Here is a 20,370-nt window from a genome sequence, read left to right on the forward strand (position 1 = left end):
GAAAAAATTTGCAACGGCCATATTGGAAAATATAACTTTCAAGGTCAATTCAATGGAAACTTTATATTGATTGTGTTCTGTTGGATTCACTTTAATTGCAACATTTGAAGAAAAAAAACTGTCGCCTGATTTCTTGAAGCATTTTTAAAAAGGAGACGATGCTTAAAAAATATTTGCATCGGTCAAATTGGGTAAATAACAACATTTTGAAAAAAAAAAACAGTTTTCACTTGTAAAAATCATACTTTTTAAAAATGTTTTGGGGACTTTATTTACAAGGACCTGATTCCACAATGTATGATGTTGACGAACCTTGAAAAATCATAACACAACCTAGTCAAACGGTACTTGAGCTTCGACAGAGTTTTTACTATAATAAAACAAAAAATGCAAATTTCGTTGAAAATTGCTCAGCTTTAAGGAGCACGCTATCTGCTACACCCTTAAGTTACCAACAATCTGCCCATTTATTGTTATAAGCTAATCACATGAAAGTTGTTTTTTCTTTGCATAGAATTCAAATTCCGAATAAAATTGTCCTAGTTTCGATTCAATTATGTTCGTTTCCTCCCCCACTTTCTACCCGAATTTGTCATCATGCATCTCTGCCTTCAGGGGAAAATTCTTTTTTTTTCATTTCTCCCTCACCCTCCCTCGAGCACCATTTTTCTTGTGTTGTGCTGTTGATATTAAAATATTGACATATTAAAATTGTTCCTCGAATCAATTCAGCTGCCGGACTGTTGCTGGCCTCTGCTGGGAAGTTGTCCTTTTCCATGCTTCACCAGCTGGTGCTGCTGCTGTTGTGACCATAACGACGACCACCACCGACTTTTCGGAATGTGCCATCAGGAGCAGAACCAGAAGGAGCAGCAGCAGCATTATTGGCATCATCTCCGCCTGCCGATGGTGCAGGGTCGTATGCAAATAGAAGCAGCAAAAGTGGTCGTTGTCCATGGTGGTGATCTGCTCCAACTGGCTACAGCAGCAGCAGCAGCAGGGCTGAATATTGTGGTGATAACTGCGATGATGTCGATGCTGATGCTGCTATGTAACGTCGTACAGCTCTTTCTCGGCGACCGTCGCACCCTCGCATTCGAACGATGCCAGCATGAGCTCTGTGAAGGAGGGGAGGAGTAAGAAATAGAGAGAAAAATATGGAAGATTTTAGGAAAAAATATATAGCAAATCTCCTAAAATATAGGGTAAGAAAGGGCTTTCTTGTTTTGATTATTAAATTAGAATATATTTATAAAAAAAAAACTCAATTCAAATTTATAATACCATGAAATACAAATTTTAAATCGAACTTTCACGATAGTCTTCTGAATAACTATTTTCACAGTCTTTATTTAATATGCTTTTTATTATAGTTTTCTTAGATTATCTATAAGGGAAGATTGCCTATATATATAAAAAAAATCTTATTTCAATGCCAAAGATGAATGGAATGATTTCATCTTTTTCTCCTGTGGCGTACAATTCTACTGAAGTATAATGCGTTTCCTTCTAATACGTCACAGTTGTGTGATTTTAGAGGAGACGCATTATACTTCACGTATAAACACTCGGTCGGACCATATTTTTTTTCCTGTGAAAACTGGATTTTTTTTTTATGATTTTCACACTTTTTGCGAAATTTCAGAGACAAGATGATAATTAAAGATTAAATGGAGAAATAATGCTTAGCTGAAAAGTCTTGCCCAAAAACCCGGAAATGGCTAATAGTTTCCCGGGAAGACGGTAATAACAAAATCCATGAGCAAAACCAAAACCAAAAAACGAAGTTGACTTTATAGCTGTCGGCCACCATTGCTAGTACCAACCACTAGTGTCTTCCTTTTTATCTACAAGGACTTCGCCGCCCTGGGCTCCTAAGTGTATGAAAGTATGGCACGGAGCGACGGCGCCGAATACCCATATTTACACAAAGAATTTTAGAGCGCCCGCCGCGGGATTCGAACCGGCGACCTCTGGATTGTGAGTCCAGTGCGCGGTCCAATCGATCCACACGGGCGGGACGGGACCAAAACCAAAACCAAAACCGGAAATGGATTTTATTAGTATTTTTTGATTTGGCTCAAACTTTGTGGGGGCCTTCCCTATGACCAAATAAGCTATTTTGTGTCATTGGTTCACCCATACAAGTCTCCATACAATTTTGGCAGCTGTCTGTACAAAAAATGGTATATAAATATTCAAACAGCTGTAACTTTCGAGTGAATTTTCTGATGAATTTGGTGTCTTCGGCAAAGTTGTAGGTATTGTTGAGGACTTTTGAGAAAAAAATAGGTACACGGAAAAAAAAATTGCAGATTTTTTAATCAACTTTTTTTCACTAAAACTCAATTTCCCAAAATACGTATTTTTTGATTTTCGAGATTTTTTGATATGTTTTAGGGGACAAAAATCCACAACTTTTGAGCTATAGAGAAACATGGTCAAAAAATCTGCCGCCGAGTTATGATTTTTTGAAAAAATGGTGATTTTTGGAAAAAATTAAAGTTTCATACAAAAACAAGTTTGACATTATTTTTTAATGCAAAATTGAATTTGCAAACGAAAAGTACTTTAAAGATTTTTTGATAAAAAGTTCCGTTTTCAAGATATAGCCATTAAAAGTTTGATTTTGGCGAAATATTTGCAGTTTTTAGATTTTTTAAAAAAAGTGACCATGACTAAAAATATTTTTTTTGAAAAGTTCAGAAAATTTGCTATAAAATTGTCTAAGAGACATTGAAGATTGGACATCGGGTTGCTGAGATAGAGCCGCTTTAAGAAAAAGAAACACGAAAATTGAAGTTTTCTAAATCTCACCAAAACAACCCACCATTTTCTAATGACGATATCTCAGCAACTAATGGTCCGTTTTTCAATGTTAAGACATGAAACATTCGTGAAATTTTCCGATCTTCTCGAAAAAAAAATATTTTGAAATTTTTTAAATCAAGACTAGCATTTTAAATGGGCGTAATATTCAATGTTTGGCCCTTTTTTTATTTTTTGACCATGTTTCTCTATAGCTCAAAAGTTGTGGATTTTTGTCCCCTAAAACATATCAAAAAATCTCGAAAATCAAAAAATACGTATTTTGGGAAATTGAGTTTTAGTTAAAAAAAAGTTGATTAAAAAATCTGCAAAAAAAAAATTCCGTGTACCTATTTTTATCTCAATAGTTCTCAACAATACCTACAACTTTGCCGAAGACACCAAATTGATCAGAAAATTCACTCAAAAGTTACAGCTGTTTGAATATTTACATACCATTTTTGTATGGACAGCAGCCAAAATTGTATGGAGACTTGTTTGGGTGAACCAATGACGCAAAATAGCTTATTTGGTCATAGGGAAGGCCCCCACAAAGTTTGAGTCAAATCAAAAAATAAAAAAAATAAAAAATCGTAATCGGCTTATTTCGTAGAGAGTTGCTCCCATACCATTTCAATAACAAATACCGTTAAAATAACAGAAAGCACCAAACTCTCTTCGGGAAAGTTGTAGAGCACCTTCCAGAGCATCCGAATATGAATCTGGTTTTGATATCGCGTAAAACGTGATTTTTTTAAAATATCATAATTCATAAAAATGGTTTTTCCCATACAAATTTATATGGAAAATTTAATCGCTTTGCGCAAAGTGAGGACTAAACCAATCGTTCCCAAACTTTGGGGAGTTATTTAGGACCCCAAAAGGAACTGAAAAATTGCTGTGCTGGAAAATCGATTTTGTTATTACACCCTAATGACCCCTAAACTACTCTAAAATGATATATATATATTTTTAAATCCATGTAGCTGCCAAATGGCGGTGATGAAATATTGAAAAAAATGCATTTTTCAATATTTCATTTCATAGGCAATCAACCATTCAAATTTGGCTAAAATGGGGTCGCAGATCTCGAATTTGATGTTAAAAGCAAGAAAATGAAAAAAAATTACGAAAAAATTGTTTTGTTCGTGATTCGATTATCCGAGATCCCATACAAACCTTCGGATAATCGAGGCTTCGGATAATCGAGAAAAAGAAAAATGCATTTTAGATTGCTTTTAGTTGATTTGACTTCTATTTTCATTAAAAAAAAAAATCAAAATATGTTTCATAGTTTATGGCACCCTTCATTCAAAACTGCTCCGAAAAATCATTGGGGAAAAATATGTTTCCATAAAACATGAAAATTCCAACGGAAATAGAAGTCTAATCAACTGAAAATAATTCAAAATGCCTTTTTCTGTATTGATACATCATATTTAGCATGTTTGGGCTCGTTTTAAAAATATTAAGAACTTTTATGAAATTATTGTTATCTAATGACCTAATTTTTCAACTCGCGATACTTCAGCAACATTTTTGAAATTTTATGTTTTTTTTTTAAGAACTGAAATTTGCTTTATTGAGTAATGTTTGCTATCCCGCAACTTTTTTTGTTGTTGAAAGAAATGTGTCTTAAATATTTTTTCAAATTTTCCAAAAATACTAATTTTCCATTTTGTTGGTTGAAACCATTGAGCAATTCCAACTCAAATCAGGAATTTTTCTGGTACTTTTGTACTCGACCCTCTCCGATTTCAATGAAACTTTTTAGACATGTTATCCTAGGCCTATATAAGCCATTTTTGTGTATATGGAGCCAGTTGCACTCGATAATGTCATTTGAGAAGGGCGTAAGGGTTTTAAATATTTTTGTATTTTGTAAATTAAATATTGCTGTATCTATAAGCCGTTACATCGTATGAAAAAGTGGTCAAAGACAAACTTGTAGGAAATTAAACGAGTTTTTGGAAAAAATACACCGAAAGAAAAATACACGCCAATTCTATGAGATTTTTCAATTTTTAAGTTTAAAAGTTAAATTTCAAGGTGATGTCACGATTTTTTTTCGTTCAAAATTTTTGTGAAAATAGCTCAAAATGTGACGAAAAGACTTACGAAAAATGCAGGATGGTATGTCTCTCCTAAAAAAATACAAAAATTATTTACTTAAACTGTTTTTTAGAAAAGTGGAGAACGGCTTTACAATAATTATTATATTGTTCAATAAAATGCATTTAAGTTGCTATGCAGGCATAACTTTACTAAATTGGCTGTTTCCCTACAGTTTTTCATAAAAATCAAAATGAAAAGAAAAAATCAGCTTTGGGAACGCTTAGCTTAAAAAAATACAATATCTTTCATTTTTTTATTGCTGTAAATTACTGTGGCTCACACACATTTTTAAATATAACAATATTTAATACCGTCATCAGGGGTGACATAGGGTCTGAGGTGCGATTGGGTCATACAAAAATACTGAAATTTGTATGACCCAACAATCTAACCCCCAGACTCAATTTCATCCCTTATGACGGTGTTTCAAAAAAACATAGCAAAAATCTATTTTAACCCTTTCGGGCCTGAATTTTCAAAAAAGCTTTGATATGTGGGTCATATATGACCCATCAGGCCTGAAAGGCTTAATCACGTATCGATAAAAAATAATAAACTCCAAAACAATAAATTCTTAGATAGGTTTTTGCAAATATTTTGAAAATTGTGAAGTTTTGGAGCACTAGTGTCTTCAGAAGAGTTGTTTCAATTTTTCGCTTTTTAGAGCCACAAAAGTGCTCAGAACATCACTTTTCTATAAAGCTTAATCGTGAATTGTTACCTTCAAAAAACCGATTTTTGAGGGTTTGAAGTGTTAAGTTTTGTATTATTTAGCTGAAACATACCTTCCTGCGTTTCTCGTGAGGATTTTGGTAATTTTTGCTAAGATAGGTTATTTTTACATAAATTTTGAACGAAAACTCATGGATACACTTTTAAATTTAACATGAAAACATCAAAATCAAAAAATCTCATAGAAGTGAATTGTTTTTTCTTCCAGTGCCCGTAAAATTTCCGACAAGTTTGTTTTTGACCACCTTTTGATACGATGCAACGCCTTCGGGATAAAGCACATGCAAAATAAATTACGAAATACAACAATATTCTACCACAACTTCTAAAATGTCATCTCGAGAGCAACTGGCTCCATATTCACAAAAATTGCTTAGCGAAGGATAACATGTCTACAAAGTTTCATTGAAATCGGAGAGAGTCGAATAAAAAAGTACCTTAAAAAATCCTGTTTTGGGCTGGAATTGAAATTGGAAATAAGACTTGAAACTTCTCCATCTCCCACGATTTTGACCAAGGGACAAAAACTGTAAATACCATGTTTTCTAACATAATAAAAAAAACTTTCGAGTTTACATTGAACTTAATTTTCATGTTTAAAACCAAGCTCAAATGTTTAAGTAAACTATTTTAACACCGAATTCAAAACCTTCCCTCGATAAGTAAGGCAAACAAATATGCACAAACCCAGCCCGGAAGAGGAAATATGAAAACTACGGTCGGGCAAAATGCCTCCGGAACGAACTGCCGGGCTCTTGCCCTTTCGCCCTTTCCTGACCTCAAACGATGGCCATTGAAGAAAGAACTCGGGGGCGGCGTGCATTTAATATTTCATTCTTTGGTCGGGCCATTATGGACGCAGGAACGGGCCGCTCGGTCAGTTGGCTGGGCAACGTAACCAGAATGGTATTTTTATTAACTTCCTACTTTGGGTGGGATTGTGTGGGAGTGTGAGAGGGTGGCAAAAAGATTATTGTGGGTGGTCAAGGAGTTGGGCTCAGAGATGTCTTAAGGGTTGGCTTTTTGAATGGACCACTTTTAATATAAATAAATGTTCTACCTTGGTATTGCAAAAGCCAGAATATCATATAAATTTTATAAAAATAACTATGTTTTAAACCCTTGCTACTTCACTGAACCTAGAAACCGGCATCTTATTTGGTTTCTCCTTGGGAAGACCACCTAGTCTTTAGTATTCACAATATATTTTTTCCCCACAAACGGTCATGCTATCAGGAAATTGGACGGCACATAGCTGCTTCTACTTTCGCTCGGATTTATTGTATTGCATTTTGATTGGAAAAATAAGAGCTGAACGTGCGCACTCGAGCTAACTTTGAAAAAGATCAGTACAATTTCCTGGAGTGCCGAAATTGGAATTCGACATACTTCGGTGAATGAGAACACTCACTACAGGCCAACTGTATTTTCACGTGACTGCATCGATCGGTATTTTATGCAAAGCTGCTTTTAACATAAATGCTACAATCAATTAGATTTTTTTCATTTCCTTCTCTGCTCCACGAAATCAAATGAATAAAACATGATATATACGATGCAGGGGAATGCAACAATAGTCAGCGAGCAGAGTGCAATGTTTAATTTAGTATGATAGGAAATTTTATTTATCTGATAGATGCTGAACGATCGATATCGGTAATATATACGTTTAAAATAAGGTTATTTATATGCTTTTATGCTCGTTTATACTGAACTGACACCATGACAAATGTATTACTGAAACGACCAAATTCACCATTCATCCTTTCGGTTCGAACCTGTTGGGTGTCAAAACCACAAAAATTATGCAATTATTTGCATTTTCGACTTCTTTGCAACCGGCCCTCACGTGCAGTGTGCACCAATAAACACGTATTCCCACCAACAAACATAGCACTCTCGAAAGGCAATAGCCATAACTAAGTCAGATCCAGAATGGAGAACCATTTCAGCTGTGAAACGAATGCACATTTGGCAACCTATACTGCCAATACCTGCTGCAGAGTGGGACCACATGGGGTGAGCTGAACTCTACAGGTGCCTAATAAAGTAAGGTCAGAGCAAGTATCGCTGGGTGAAATTTTAATTAAAGTTCAATTTTGAAGAAAACCAAATGGTCTTCATTTCTCTTGAAATTCTTCACCAAATGCCAAATACTTCCTTCTTCACAGTGGCCAAATGGACCGAGCCTCAATAAAGTCCCCAATAAAGTCCAATCGAGTCGCAGTAGTGTTGGTTTAGTGCTTTTTGTCGTCAGTGCTCCGTGTGTTTACCTTAATGCTAGTGTTCAAACAGTTTTCTCGTTGCCAGCTTGGGTCCATTTGAGCGCAGTTCTTTGGAGAATCGCAATTTATTAATATTGTTATCAAAATGGTAGTTGATGTAACAAGTTGCAAAATGAAGTAATTTTGAGATAGCGTGATTTTTTAACTTTGTAGGGTGATTTTTAGTGTAGAGACAACGCTTTAAAAAAAATGAAAACTGTTTATTTAAAACATATTTTTTTCAAAATAAGCATTCGCAATTCGACTTTTCATTGCATTTTTTTTATTTGGAAGAAACTTTGGAAGTCTCGATACAAATTTGAAAGCTATCCATAGAAAAGTGCTATGCAAATATTCAAAAATCTATAAGGATTTTCTGATTGATTTGGTGTCTTCGGCAAAGTCGAAGTCAATTAAAAAAAAAACTTTTTGTCACAAAAAAACGATGTAGGCAAACATTACCCCCTTAGATTTTTTTTTTTGTAAGTTTAAGTGAACAAAAAGAGTCAATTTTTGAACTATAAGGTTTGATTTCTAGTTTTTCCCCAAGTTATCAATATTAGAAGAGGACCAGCAAAACAAGAAGAAAGAACCACCAGCAGCAGAAGGAGGAAATTCGTACAAAGCCGCACCACCAAGCGGACCGGGGAAAGTCGCCATGGTGTGGCGATTTTCATGAAAAATTGCCATTTCGACAGTGGTGGCCACAACTTGGAGTGGCCGGTGCTCTCAAAGCAGGTTCCCCAGGGGCAAGGGGGGAATTTTACAGAATCATACGAGTTGTGGCAATATGGGTATCAAAATTCGAGGTTTCTGATACTGAACATGAAAATGGCCATTTTGACAGTAGTGGACAACCTGGAATGGCCGATGCCCTCAAGGCAGGTTCCCCTTGGGCCCGGGGGAACATTAACCGAAACATACGAGTTGTGGCAATATGGGTATCAAATTTCATAGTTTTGATATTGAACCTGCAAATGGCCATTTCGACAGTATTGGACACATCCTGGAGTTGCCGGTGCCCTCATGGAAAGTTCCTCTTGGGGAACATTTATGACAATTTTGCCGACAAATCTATAAAACAAAATAATATTCTAAATTTCACTAGCAATCCAAAAACATCAACAATCTCATTAAAATTGTTTGGCCTATGTCTTTCAGTTATGTCTCTGACATACCAACTTGAACTTATTTTTATATTTTTTTTGATTTAAATTGTTTTAACTCAAAACGGTGCATTTTACAAAAAAATACGAAAAAGAATTTTTGATTATAATTAAATTTTCGATATTTTCCAAAACTACTTTTTTTTAATCAACATGGACATGAAGCGTTTTTTTTTTTTTAATTTATATTTATTTTGATTTTCTCTTCCATGTACATTCATTCAGTTAAAATATTATTGAGTGTCCAATCACAATCGATGACTTTTCACCTCAATTTAAAATACAAGCAATTTTCATTTATTCATGAAATATTGTAGCTTTCGCTATTCAGTGATTTCAAATGTAGGAGGTCCTACATGTACAAAAGGGAAAAGGGATACCTTAAAACTAACTTATTAACTATATAAAGAGCGGATCAATGCAGCTGAAGACTGCAATGATTTTTGTCGAAATGCATCAATTATCTTATTGGACATAACATCCAAAGTGTCAACTTCGGCTAATTGATGAAGTTCACTGGTGCTGAACCAGGAGGAAGTTTCAGAATCATTTTCAGAATTTTGTTCTGAATCCTCTGAAGTTTTTTCTTCCTGGTTAAGCAACAGCTTGTCCAGATCGGCACAGCATAAAGCATGGCAGGTCTGAAAATTTGTTTATAAATTAACAGTTTATTCTTGAGACAAAGTCTAGAATTCCTGTTTATAAGTGGATACAAACATTTAATATATTTGTTACATTTAACCTGGATACTTTCAATGTGATCCTTGTAAGTAAGGTTTTTGTCAAAAGCAAGTCCAAGATATTTCACTTGATCCTCCCACTTTAAATTTACCTCATTCATCTTTATAATGTGATGACTTTTTGGTTTAAGAAAATCAGCCCTTGGTTTGTGAGGGAAAATAATAAGTTGAGTTTTTGCAGCATTTGGAGTAATTTTCCATTCTTTCAAATAAAAATTGAAAATATCCAAGCTTTTTTGTAATCTTCTTGTGATGACACGAAGGCTTCTACCTTTGGCGGAGATGCTTGTATCATCGGCAAAAAGTGATTTCTGACATCCTGGGGGCAAATCAGGCAAGTCAGAAGTAAAAATATTGTATAAAATTGGACCCAAAATGCTTCCTTGAGGGACGCCGGCACGTACAGGTAGTTGATCAGATTTGCTATTCTGATAACATACCTGCAGAGTACGATCCGTCAAATAATTTTGAATAATTTTCACGATATAAATCGGAAAATTAAACCTTTTTAATTTCGCAATCAAACCTTTATGCCAAACACTGTCAAATGCTTTTTCTATGTCTAGAAGAGCAGCGCCAGTAGAATAGCCCTCAGATTGGTTGCTTCGAATTAAATTTGAAACCAAGCTTCCCTGCACCGTGCGGTACACGCGGTTCACTCGCACCTCGGGTTTGCTTTGCGCCTGCTTTGTTCGGTTTACACCCGTACCCGACTCACACGAACCGAGGGTATTTTGGTTCATCGTACCAGCGCACCACGACACTCTCCGTTCGCCGCGTCGGTTTTGTGTCTGGCACTCACCCATGGCATGAACTCGGTATATGAGCCAAGGTGCTTCACTCGTTACGAGCCGAGGTACGTGCCGTGGTACGCGCTGGCGGTACAAAACGGGTTCAATACTACGGCGCGTACCACGGCACGCTGGGTTCATGCCATGGGTGAGTGCCAGACACAAAACCGATGGGGCGAGCCGAGAGTGTCGTGGTGCGCTGGTACGATGTACCAAGATACCAATACACAAATGGGTTCAGGCACGTACCGAAGCTAGAAAACCAAACCCGCGGTGTGCGTTGGCACTGGCGCATGGGAAGCTTGTTTGAAACTCTCAACAACTGATGAGTAGTTGAATGCCCAAGGCGAAATCCAAACTGCTCATCGGCGAAAATTGAATTTTCATTAATGTGCGTCATCATTCTATTAAGAATTATTCTTTCGAATAATTTACTAATAGATGAAAGCAAACTAATGGGCCGATAGCTTGAGGCTTCAGCAGGATTTTTATCCGGTTTCAAAATCGGAACTACTTTGGCATTTTTCCAACTACTGGGAAAGTATGCCAAATCAAAACATATGGACATGAAGCTAAGGAATCGTTGTACACAGTCTTAATAAACAATAAGTAAAAATAATAAAATTCCGAAAAATATGATCAACGATTTATCTTTTTTATTATTAAAAAGGTACATAACGAAGTTGACTATATAGCTGTCGGTGTCTTCCTTTTTATCTACAAGGACTTCGCCGCCCTGGGCTCCTTAGTGTATGAAAGTATGGCACGGAGCGACGGCGCCGAATACCCATATTTACACAAAGAATTTTAGAACGCCCGCCACGGGATTCGAACCGGCGACCTCTGGATTGGAATCCAGTGCGCGGTCCGATTGATCCACACGGGTGGCATTCATACATTTGTTAAATCATTTCCCAACCATTTTTAGAGTGCTTTCCTGTTAACAAATTCAAATTTAAAGCCTTCTTGATTTATGCACGAGCCCTAAATCATTTTATATTAAGTAAATTGTCTTTTTCGCAGACATTTTTGAAAGATTTCATCAATCTTTATGTTTTATAAGGGTCGTTCTCTGCCAACTTACACAAAATGGAAAAAGTTGCCCCGACTCCTCAAAGGTTTGCGTAAAAACATTGTACTTAGGGGTAATTCACGGGCTAATTACGAATCCGAGGTCCATTTAGCGATATCTTGTGAAGGAGGGGCGGTACGACCCCTTTCATTTTAGTTAATTCGAAAAAAGACGTGTTTTTCGATAATTTGTAGCCTGAAATTGTGATGATTTGGAAATTTGGTGTCAATTTTGTAAAATTTTGTTCAAAATGAGAAAATGATTCTTCTCGGTTATTGCAGTTTTGAAAAGTACATTTAATTTCCCATAAAATGACATGAGCCTATTTTTTTTAACAGTTGAGTAACGAAAAATCGCATAATATTTGAAACCATTTTTGTATTTTTTTCGATGAAAAATACGTTTTTTTTCGAATTTTGAGTACGCCATCAAATTTGGCGTCCAATTTTACAAAAAAGTTCCTCTTATCATCACCAGTTAAGACTGAACATAATTCAAAAACGTGTCTTAGTAAAAATCCAGAAAAATGAAAGGGGTTGTACCGTCCAGCCATTACGAGATATCGAAAAATGGACTTCGGTTTCGTGATTAGCGACCATAAAACCCCTAAGGACAAAGTTTCACGTGAATCGAAGAGGGGCCGGGGCAACTGCTGTGTGAGTTGGCGGAGAATGACCCGTATGGATTTATTATGGGACCTCAAACCGGAACAAATGGAACAAACCTGGAAAAATTACGTTATCTACACAGCAAAAAATCCGATGGTAAAATCGCATGCAAAAGCATGCACATCACCTTCGTCAAAACAAACACTTAATATTACAAACTGCATGTACATTTTTTGCAAACACAAAAAAAGTTTAAACCGACGGGATTCAAACCAAGCACCAACAGTAAGGACTGGCGCCTTAGCCCACTCGGACATCAGACCGATGTAAAGCTGCAAGGATGAACGCATATATGAGCATGACTTTTCAGTCAAGTAAGTTTCCCATACTGGTGGGCTACATATTTCCGGGTGTAAAATCACATTAAATTGCATAAAATAATGCAATTTTTTTTTTACATCCAGGCCTTTTACACGCAGCTTGATTACTACTTGTTTAGCTGTGTCCAGGGATTTGCTCAGAAATTTATTCCGATTTGTATATGTGAAGGTATATCTAGGAGGCTTATTTAAGAAGTTCATATTTGGAGAGATTTTATACACAGTAAAAAAATCATGATAATATTTCATCTAGTGATGATGACAGATTTGTTGTCAGAAAAAAATGGCAATTTAAAAAAAAAAAAGAAACCAAGCATTACAATGAATTGACACCGAAAGTCCAGAGAACTGCTCCCGTTCATTTTATCTGGGTTTTCAAGAACCGTAGCCTGTGCTGCTGTTGTGTCAACTCGATGTCCGTCGAAGTTCCAAAAAGTAGTTGCAGCACACTGCCCTGGCCTACTACTCTGGGGCATCTTTGCTGGGAGGTTGGGTGTTGTGTGTCGGACCATTGTTTTGCCCGTCCTGATATTCGGGCACAAAATTGTGCACACACACACACAAACAAACTTTGTGCGATGCAGTTCGTGCGCAAACAGTGCAAATGAATGTTTTAAGAACAATAGCAAACATTTTGCAGTGCAGAGTGGGTGGAGGTCCTTTCCGCACACGGTGTATGAGCGGTCGTGGTCCTGAAATCCGATTCTTGCGGATATTTCACGTGGTGAGTGGTGTGTGCGTGTAGGAGGCAGACCAATTGTTTACGCAAAGGATGAGCTGGAAGCATACCTGGAGTGGTTCAAAATTGACATTATTTTGTTGCCGCAGCAGAACTGAATTATTGCAGAACGATCGTACAAAATCGTTAGAAAATTGAACTTGACTAGGGATATCGATAAATTTTAATTGAGTAAACCCGTTCAATTCCCTGCAATCAAAGACAACAAGTCAAATTTGAACCGCTCCAATACACGCCGTTGCCCGAGTGGAAAATTTGCAAAGTGTGTTTCTACTTGGAGATAATGTTTGGGGAGTTAGTGATCCTAAGGTAGACCCTTTTTTGGCCACAAATATATATTTTTAAAAGCTACGAATAATACCTCTCTTAAACTATTAAATTTACATTATTTTTTAATTGAAAAGGAAAAAGAGTTTAAAACCAAGATATGAGCACCAACCCCTAAACCAAATAATCGCAGCGTATCATCAGTCATCAGTTTGTGCTCCGTTCTCGGAATGACTAATTTTCTTCTAACTTCACACGATGTCGCAGAGTCTTTGCCGTGTTGGATTTTGAGAGTGCACGTTGATGAATGATACACGAGCCTCTTGTTAATTCAGCAAATGAGTTGAGTTTCAATGAAAAAGCGTGAAAAGGGGTGACTGATTCGGGCGTGGCTCTGATTAGAAGGACACGTTGAACTGTGAACTTCACTTTGCTTAAATAGAGCTGAATCAAAATTTCAACTCTGTTCTCACCGTAACCAAACACTTTTATTTTAATGTTTGCTTCAATGTTTACCCGATGCCATGCAAAAATAAAGCATACATTATCTCTTCGAGAAAAAAAACTCCACCCAAAAAAAGCACCACTCACGTGAGTAAATATTATTTTTACTTCGAACAACATAACAACATCCACCGCCGATGAAGCTGTAAAATAAGCCCAAACAGTCGATATTTCCATGAAAAAGCGGTTGCCGGAGGTCTTTAGGGTCGGCGTTGGATATAAAACATCGATTACAGAAACACAGAGTCGGGTTGCATTGTTGGCTTCACTCAGTCAAGGTAAAATACCCCCTCGTAACAGATGTGTGTATGTTTTCAGATCCTGTGGCAATTTTATATCCCCATGAAAAAATAAAATTTAAATGGGGAATTAGTTGAATTCAATGCACTAAATGCCGCAATTTTCAATGCGGATATCTTCAACTGGTGGAAACGAGACACATTAATTAGGAAATTAATGTGATTATTTGAAGCTTTCCATCTGTTCTTTACATCAACAAAAAGTAGTAATCCGGCGTTTAAAAAGCTTTTTGCTTATAAGGAGAAATTTCCCGGGAAAAAAAGATTGAAACATTCAATAGTACGCCCATTTTAAATGTCAGTCTTGATTTCCTTATTTTCAAAATATGTTTTTTTTCGAAAAGATCATAAAATTTCACAAATGTTTCATTTTTTTACCATTGAACCAAGGGTCCTGATTGCTCCAAAACGACTCATTCACTCGCAACCACAAATTGAAAGCGACAAAAAACTGCTCTGATCGTTTCCTACCGTTTGTCGCTTCCACACCAATAGTTACAGAATACTCTCTCTTTGCTCTCCTTCTCACTCCAATCGGGTAGTACAGCGAATAGTTTAGAGAGACCGATTGCGTTATGTCGCTCAGTCGCTGAGTGGACATAGTTTCAAGCTTCCCATGCGCCAATGCCAACGCACACCGCGGGTTTGGTTTTCTAGCTTCGGCACGAGCCTGAACCCATTGTGTGTTGGTATTTTGGTTCATCGTACCAGCGCACCACGACAATCTCGGCTCGTCGCCTCGGTTGTGTGTCTGGCACTCACCCGAGGCATGAACCCAGCGTGCCGTGGTATTGAAACCGGTTTGTACCGCCAGCGCGTACCACGGCACGTACCTCGGCTCGTGCCGAGTGAAGCACCTTGGTTCATACGTTGGGTTCATGCCTCGGGTGAGTGCCAGACACACAACCGAGGCGACGAACCGAGAGTGTCGTGGTGCGCTGGTACGTTGAACCAAAATACCCTCGGCTCGAGAGAGTCGGGTACGTGTGTAAACCGAACAAAGCAGGCGCAAAGCAAAACCGAGGTACAAGTGAACCGCGTGTACCGCACGGTGCAGGGAAGCTTGGCAATCAGCTTTGCTTTACTCAGTTATTAAACTGCTTAAAACCTATATTATCAACAATGTTTTGCAATTTTATTGATAACACAACATCAAAGACATATTGAAAAGCAATTTTCATCATGCCAAATACAAATTTACGGCAAATTGTGGTAGTGCAGGCCAACAGAGCGCCGAGCTGGTATGTTGTTAGATTCTCTCCGCTCTGAACGTATTCGTGTGTGACTCGGGTTGACGGACGGAGTGGGCAAAGAAATTCGCGAAGTAGTTGTGTCGCTGGGAGAAGCGATTGAGCAAGTCGCTGACAGCGTGAGTGTAGTGTTCGCTCGCGACTGGTTGCAAGCTCCAGTCGGCAAAAATTGGCTCGGCGATGAGTGAGTGATTTCTAATCTTTGAACCGAAAATCAGGTCCATTGCATTGAACCATAAGTTGCTGAGAAATTGGCATTAGAAAATGTAGGATTGTTTGGATGACTTAAATTTTCTCGTTTCCTTTTCTTTTATTCACTGTATTTCAGGAACAAGAAGTCCAATCTTCAATGACTCTTATGCAATTTAGAGGAAATTTTCTGAACCTTCTGAAACTTTAAGTGGCTATCTCTTGAAAACGGTGCACTTTATCCAAAAATCTATAAAGTATTTTTTGACTGTAAAAAAATCGTTTTTTCCCTGAACCATGTTTTAATAGTCCTACAACTTTGCCCAAGACACCGAATCGATCTGCAAATTCCTTCAAAAGCTACAAGATTTTCGAATATATTTTTGTACCATTTGTGTATGGACAACTGATAAAATTGTATGGAGCCTTGCAAGGAGCCTTGTATGGGTAAACCAATGACACAAAATGGCTTCTTTGATCATGGGGAAGGACCCCACAAAGTTTGAACAAAATTAAAAAATATCAATAAAATTCATTTCCGATGTTGGTGAAGAATTGCTCCACTTCGTAAATTTGCTACATTTCGTTGTAAAGTACCACAAAAAGTTCTATTTCCGCATAAAACAACTCGACGTCGTCGTGCTATCTTGTCGCACCCGCCATTTTGACGTTCCGAGAAAAACGCGTTTTAATGTTTGACCTTGAATAAACAAAAACGAAAGCACGCAATGTAAACAATAACAAACACATTTTGTTTGACTGACCATTCTGTGCATTGTCCCGAAGTTTGGTTGAAGTTGGTTGCTGGAGTCCCGAGTTATAATTACAAATGTTTACGGTAGTCCAACTTGTACGTGCGTCAAACGCATCCTGACCTGAAATCCCTTTGCCCTTTGTCGCACTTACATCAATTTTCAGGGAGTGACAAGATAGCACGACGGGATTGAAACTTCTTTTATATGTAGAGTGACAAAAAATGTCGGAGCTTTTTTGGTGTTCATTGAATATCTCAGGATTGAAATCGAATTTTGGGGATCTGTGAAGGTCAAAAGATGAGGCATTGTGAGCTGCACAAAATGGCGTTCTTATCTCAATTTGGCCCAAAATGCACGTACGACAAGTTAGCACGACGGCGACGAACTGTGAAACGACTTCCTTTTCCTGTGCTTCTTGAATGACGAAACGGCCTACTTTTCATTGCTAAAAATAATAGTGTCAAGGTAGTAGTTTATGCAAAAAGTTATTGCGCAATTCCCACTAACCTGGATTTTGCACTAAATTATTGCTATCGATCGCACTATTGCGACTTGTCAAACTGCGTTGGGAAATTTTTAAATTTCCTTAAAAAAATATCAATGCGAACCGATGATAGTCGCTTGTTCCTCAGCTGTCGATCGTTATTTTAAAGTGCGAATGTTCAATTTCACGAATGTTTCATATTTTAACATTTTAAATCGAACCATTAGTTGCTGAGATATCGACATTAGAAAATGGTGGGTTGTTTGGGTGAGACTTAGAAAACATCAATTTCCTGTTTTAAACCTTTGCATGGAAATATCTCAGCAACTAAGGGTCGTATCAACAAAGTTCAAAAAAGCAAAATATAGAGAATTTTCTCAGCTTTTCAAAAATATTTTTTTCAATAGTGGGCAAACATGGGCACTAATTAAAAAAAATGAAAAACTGCTTTTATTTTCAAAAAAGCCAAATAAAAATGGATTTAACTTGAAAACGATGCATTTTATCAAAATTTCACATTACTTTTTGATTGCAAATTTGATTTTACATCGAAAAATGAAGTTGAAAAATTTTTGCGACTGATATTTCGAAATTTTGAAACAATCAGTATTGATTAAAAAAATCATAATTCGGTCAAAGATTTTTTGCACAGCCTGTAAATTTCTGAATAGTTGGCATTTGATGTCCTCTAAGGGTGGATTTTCATGGTTTTTTCGATGACCGACATCGAAAGCGGCTTTCGATGCTCGTGGCCAAATTTGGTCGAAAACTCATATTTTTCGATCAAGTTAAACATATCAAAAAATAAAAAAATAAAAAACTGTTATTTTGCAAATCGAGTTTTAGTGACAAACAGTTAAATAAAAAATCACACATTATTTTACTGTGTAATTTTTTTTCCATTGTAGTCCGTATCCATACCTACAACTTTGTCCAAGACACCAAATCGATCAAAAAATTCCTTCAAAAGATACAGATTTTTGAATTTTTATACATCATTTTTGTAAGACAGCTGCCAAATTTGTATGGAAAATTATATGGACAAACTAATGATGCAAAATGGCTTCTTTGGGCATACCGAAGGCACCAAAAAAGTTTCAGCCGGATTAAAAAATACTTAAATTAAATTAAAATTGAGGAAAAAACACCGATTTCGTAGAGAATTGCTCCAGTGTAAAAATCACTGAAATTAAGCTTTGATTTGCCTGTCAACCTGGTTTGTTTTTAATATTTTTCTAAAAGTCAGCTGAAAACTCAAGGCAACCTTTGACAACAGCCAAAAAATTGTTCTGCGGCTGCCATGTGGCCATTCTCCTGCGGTCATATCAGCGCGCGCGAACTCTAATTATCGACGCCCGCGATAATACGAAAATACTCGAAAATCTTTTGGTAGTTTTTTTTTTTATTTATTCGGTGTCTCTGGCAAAGTTGCTGTCAAAAACTATTTAGAAAAAAAGGTGCTCTTAAAATTTTTACCGCTTAAAAATTCAATTTCCCAAAATACGTTTAGTTTTTATTATTTGTTATTATATGTTAGGCTGATACATATTACCCCCCCCCCCCCCCTTCAAAGTTGGCCCGAAAAATCAGGAAGAAAAACATATTTTTTCAAAAAGCTTCAAAATTTCAATGGAAATTTAGGTACAATCAGCTGAAATCAATTTAAAATGCATTTCCCTTCGTTTAGAATCATTTTTAGCATGCTTGGGTTGATTTAAAAATATTTCGAATTTTGGAAAATTTTCAATGTTTAAGTTTTTTTTCGCTCATTTTTTTTTGTTTTCGTCAAATCTTTCATTTTTAAAAAAATAATGATTGCAACAACTGAACTAGTGTAAAATGCATTTTAAAACACCCTTCCATGCAAATGCTGAAACTATGACTTTTTATTTCAATTATTTTTTTTGCCTTCGGATAATTAAAACTTCGGGTAATAGAAACTCCTGATAATCGTCTGGACTTAATTTTCTTTTTTTTATTTGTCTTTATCTTGACAATTAATGACATTCCAGAATTACAAAAAAAAAAGTTCAACTGGTTGCAACTGATATTAAGTTTCAAATTTCAAATTCCGATTCTAAAGCAGAGCAATTCTCTACCAAAACCGGAAATGGATTTTTTTTGTATTTTTTGATTTGGCTCAAACTTTGTGGGGGCCTTCCCTATGACCAAAGAAGCCATTTTGCATCATTAGTTTGTCCATATAAATTTCCATACAAATTTGGCAGCTGTTCATACAAAAATGGTACGTATATATTCGAAAATCTGTAACTTTTGATGGAATTTTTTGATCAATTTGGTGTCTTCGGCAAAGTTGTAGGTATTGTTAAGGACTATTTAGAAAAAAATAGGTACACGGAAAAAAAAATTTCCCGATTTTTTTATTAACTTTTTTTTCACAAAAACTCAAATTCCCAAAATACGTATTTTTTGATTTTCGAGATTTTTTGATATGTTTTAGGGGACAAAAATCCGCAACTTTTCAGCTATAGAGAAACATGGTCAAAAAATCTGCCGCCGAGTTATGATTTTTTGAAAAACTGGTGATTTTTGGAAAAAATCTAAATTTCATACATAAAATTTTTTTGACCTCATTTTTTTATGCAAAATTTAATTTGCAATCGAAAATTACTTTAAAGATTTTTTGATAAAGGGCCCCGTTTTCAAGATATAGCCACCGAAAGTTTGATTTCAGCGAAATATTTGCAGTTTTTCAATTTTTAAAAATAGTGACCATGAGTGACCATTTCTAAAAATATTTTGAAAAGTTCAGAAAATTTGCTATAAAATTGTCTAAGAGACATTGAAGATTGGACCTCTGGTTGCTGAGATACAGCGGCTTAAAAAAAAAGAAACACGAAAATTGAAGTTTTCTAAGTCTCACCCAAACAGCCCACCATTTTCTAATGACGATATCTCAGCAATTAACGGTCCGATTTTCAATGTTAATACATGAAACATTCGTGAAATTTTCCGATCTTTTCGAAAAATATATTTTGAAAAAAATTAAATCAAGACTAACATTTTAAAAGGGCCAAACATTGAATATTATGCCCATTAAAAATGCTAGTATTGATTTAATTTTTTTCAAAATATTTTTTTCGAAAAGATCGGAAAATTTCACGAATGTTTCATGTATTAACATTGAAAATCGGACCATTAATTGCTGAGATATCGTCATTAGAAAATGGTGGGCTGTTTGGGTGA

General features: G+C 36.2%; 1 protein-coding gene across 1 annotated transcript in view; it reads right to left on the minus strand.

The window, feature by feature from the left end:
• Window positions 1-985: 985 nt before the first annotated feature.
• Window positions 986-20,370, minus strand: part of LOC6038630 (ras-GEF domain-containing family member 1B) — an 86,018-nt gene continuing 66,633 nt past the window's right edge. Inside the window, exon 11 of the mRNA XM_038255179.1 lies at window positions 986-1,118. Within this exon, the coding sequence (XP_038111107.1) occupies window positions 1,048-1,118 (71 nt within the window). The 3' untranslated portion in view covers window positions 986-1,047. The remainder of the gene's footprint in view (window positions 1,119-20,370) is intronic.

The sequence above is a fragment of the Culex quinquefasciatus genome, chromosome 2 (genome assembly GCF_015732765.1).
Source record: "Culex quinquefasciatus strain JHB chromosome 2, VPISU_Cqui_1.0_pri_paternal, whole genome shotgun sequence".
Lineage (NCBI taxonomy): Eukaryota > Metazoa > Arthropoda > Insecta > Diptera > Culicidae > Culex > Culex quinquefasciatus.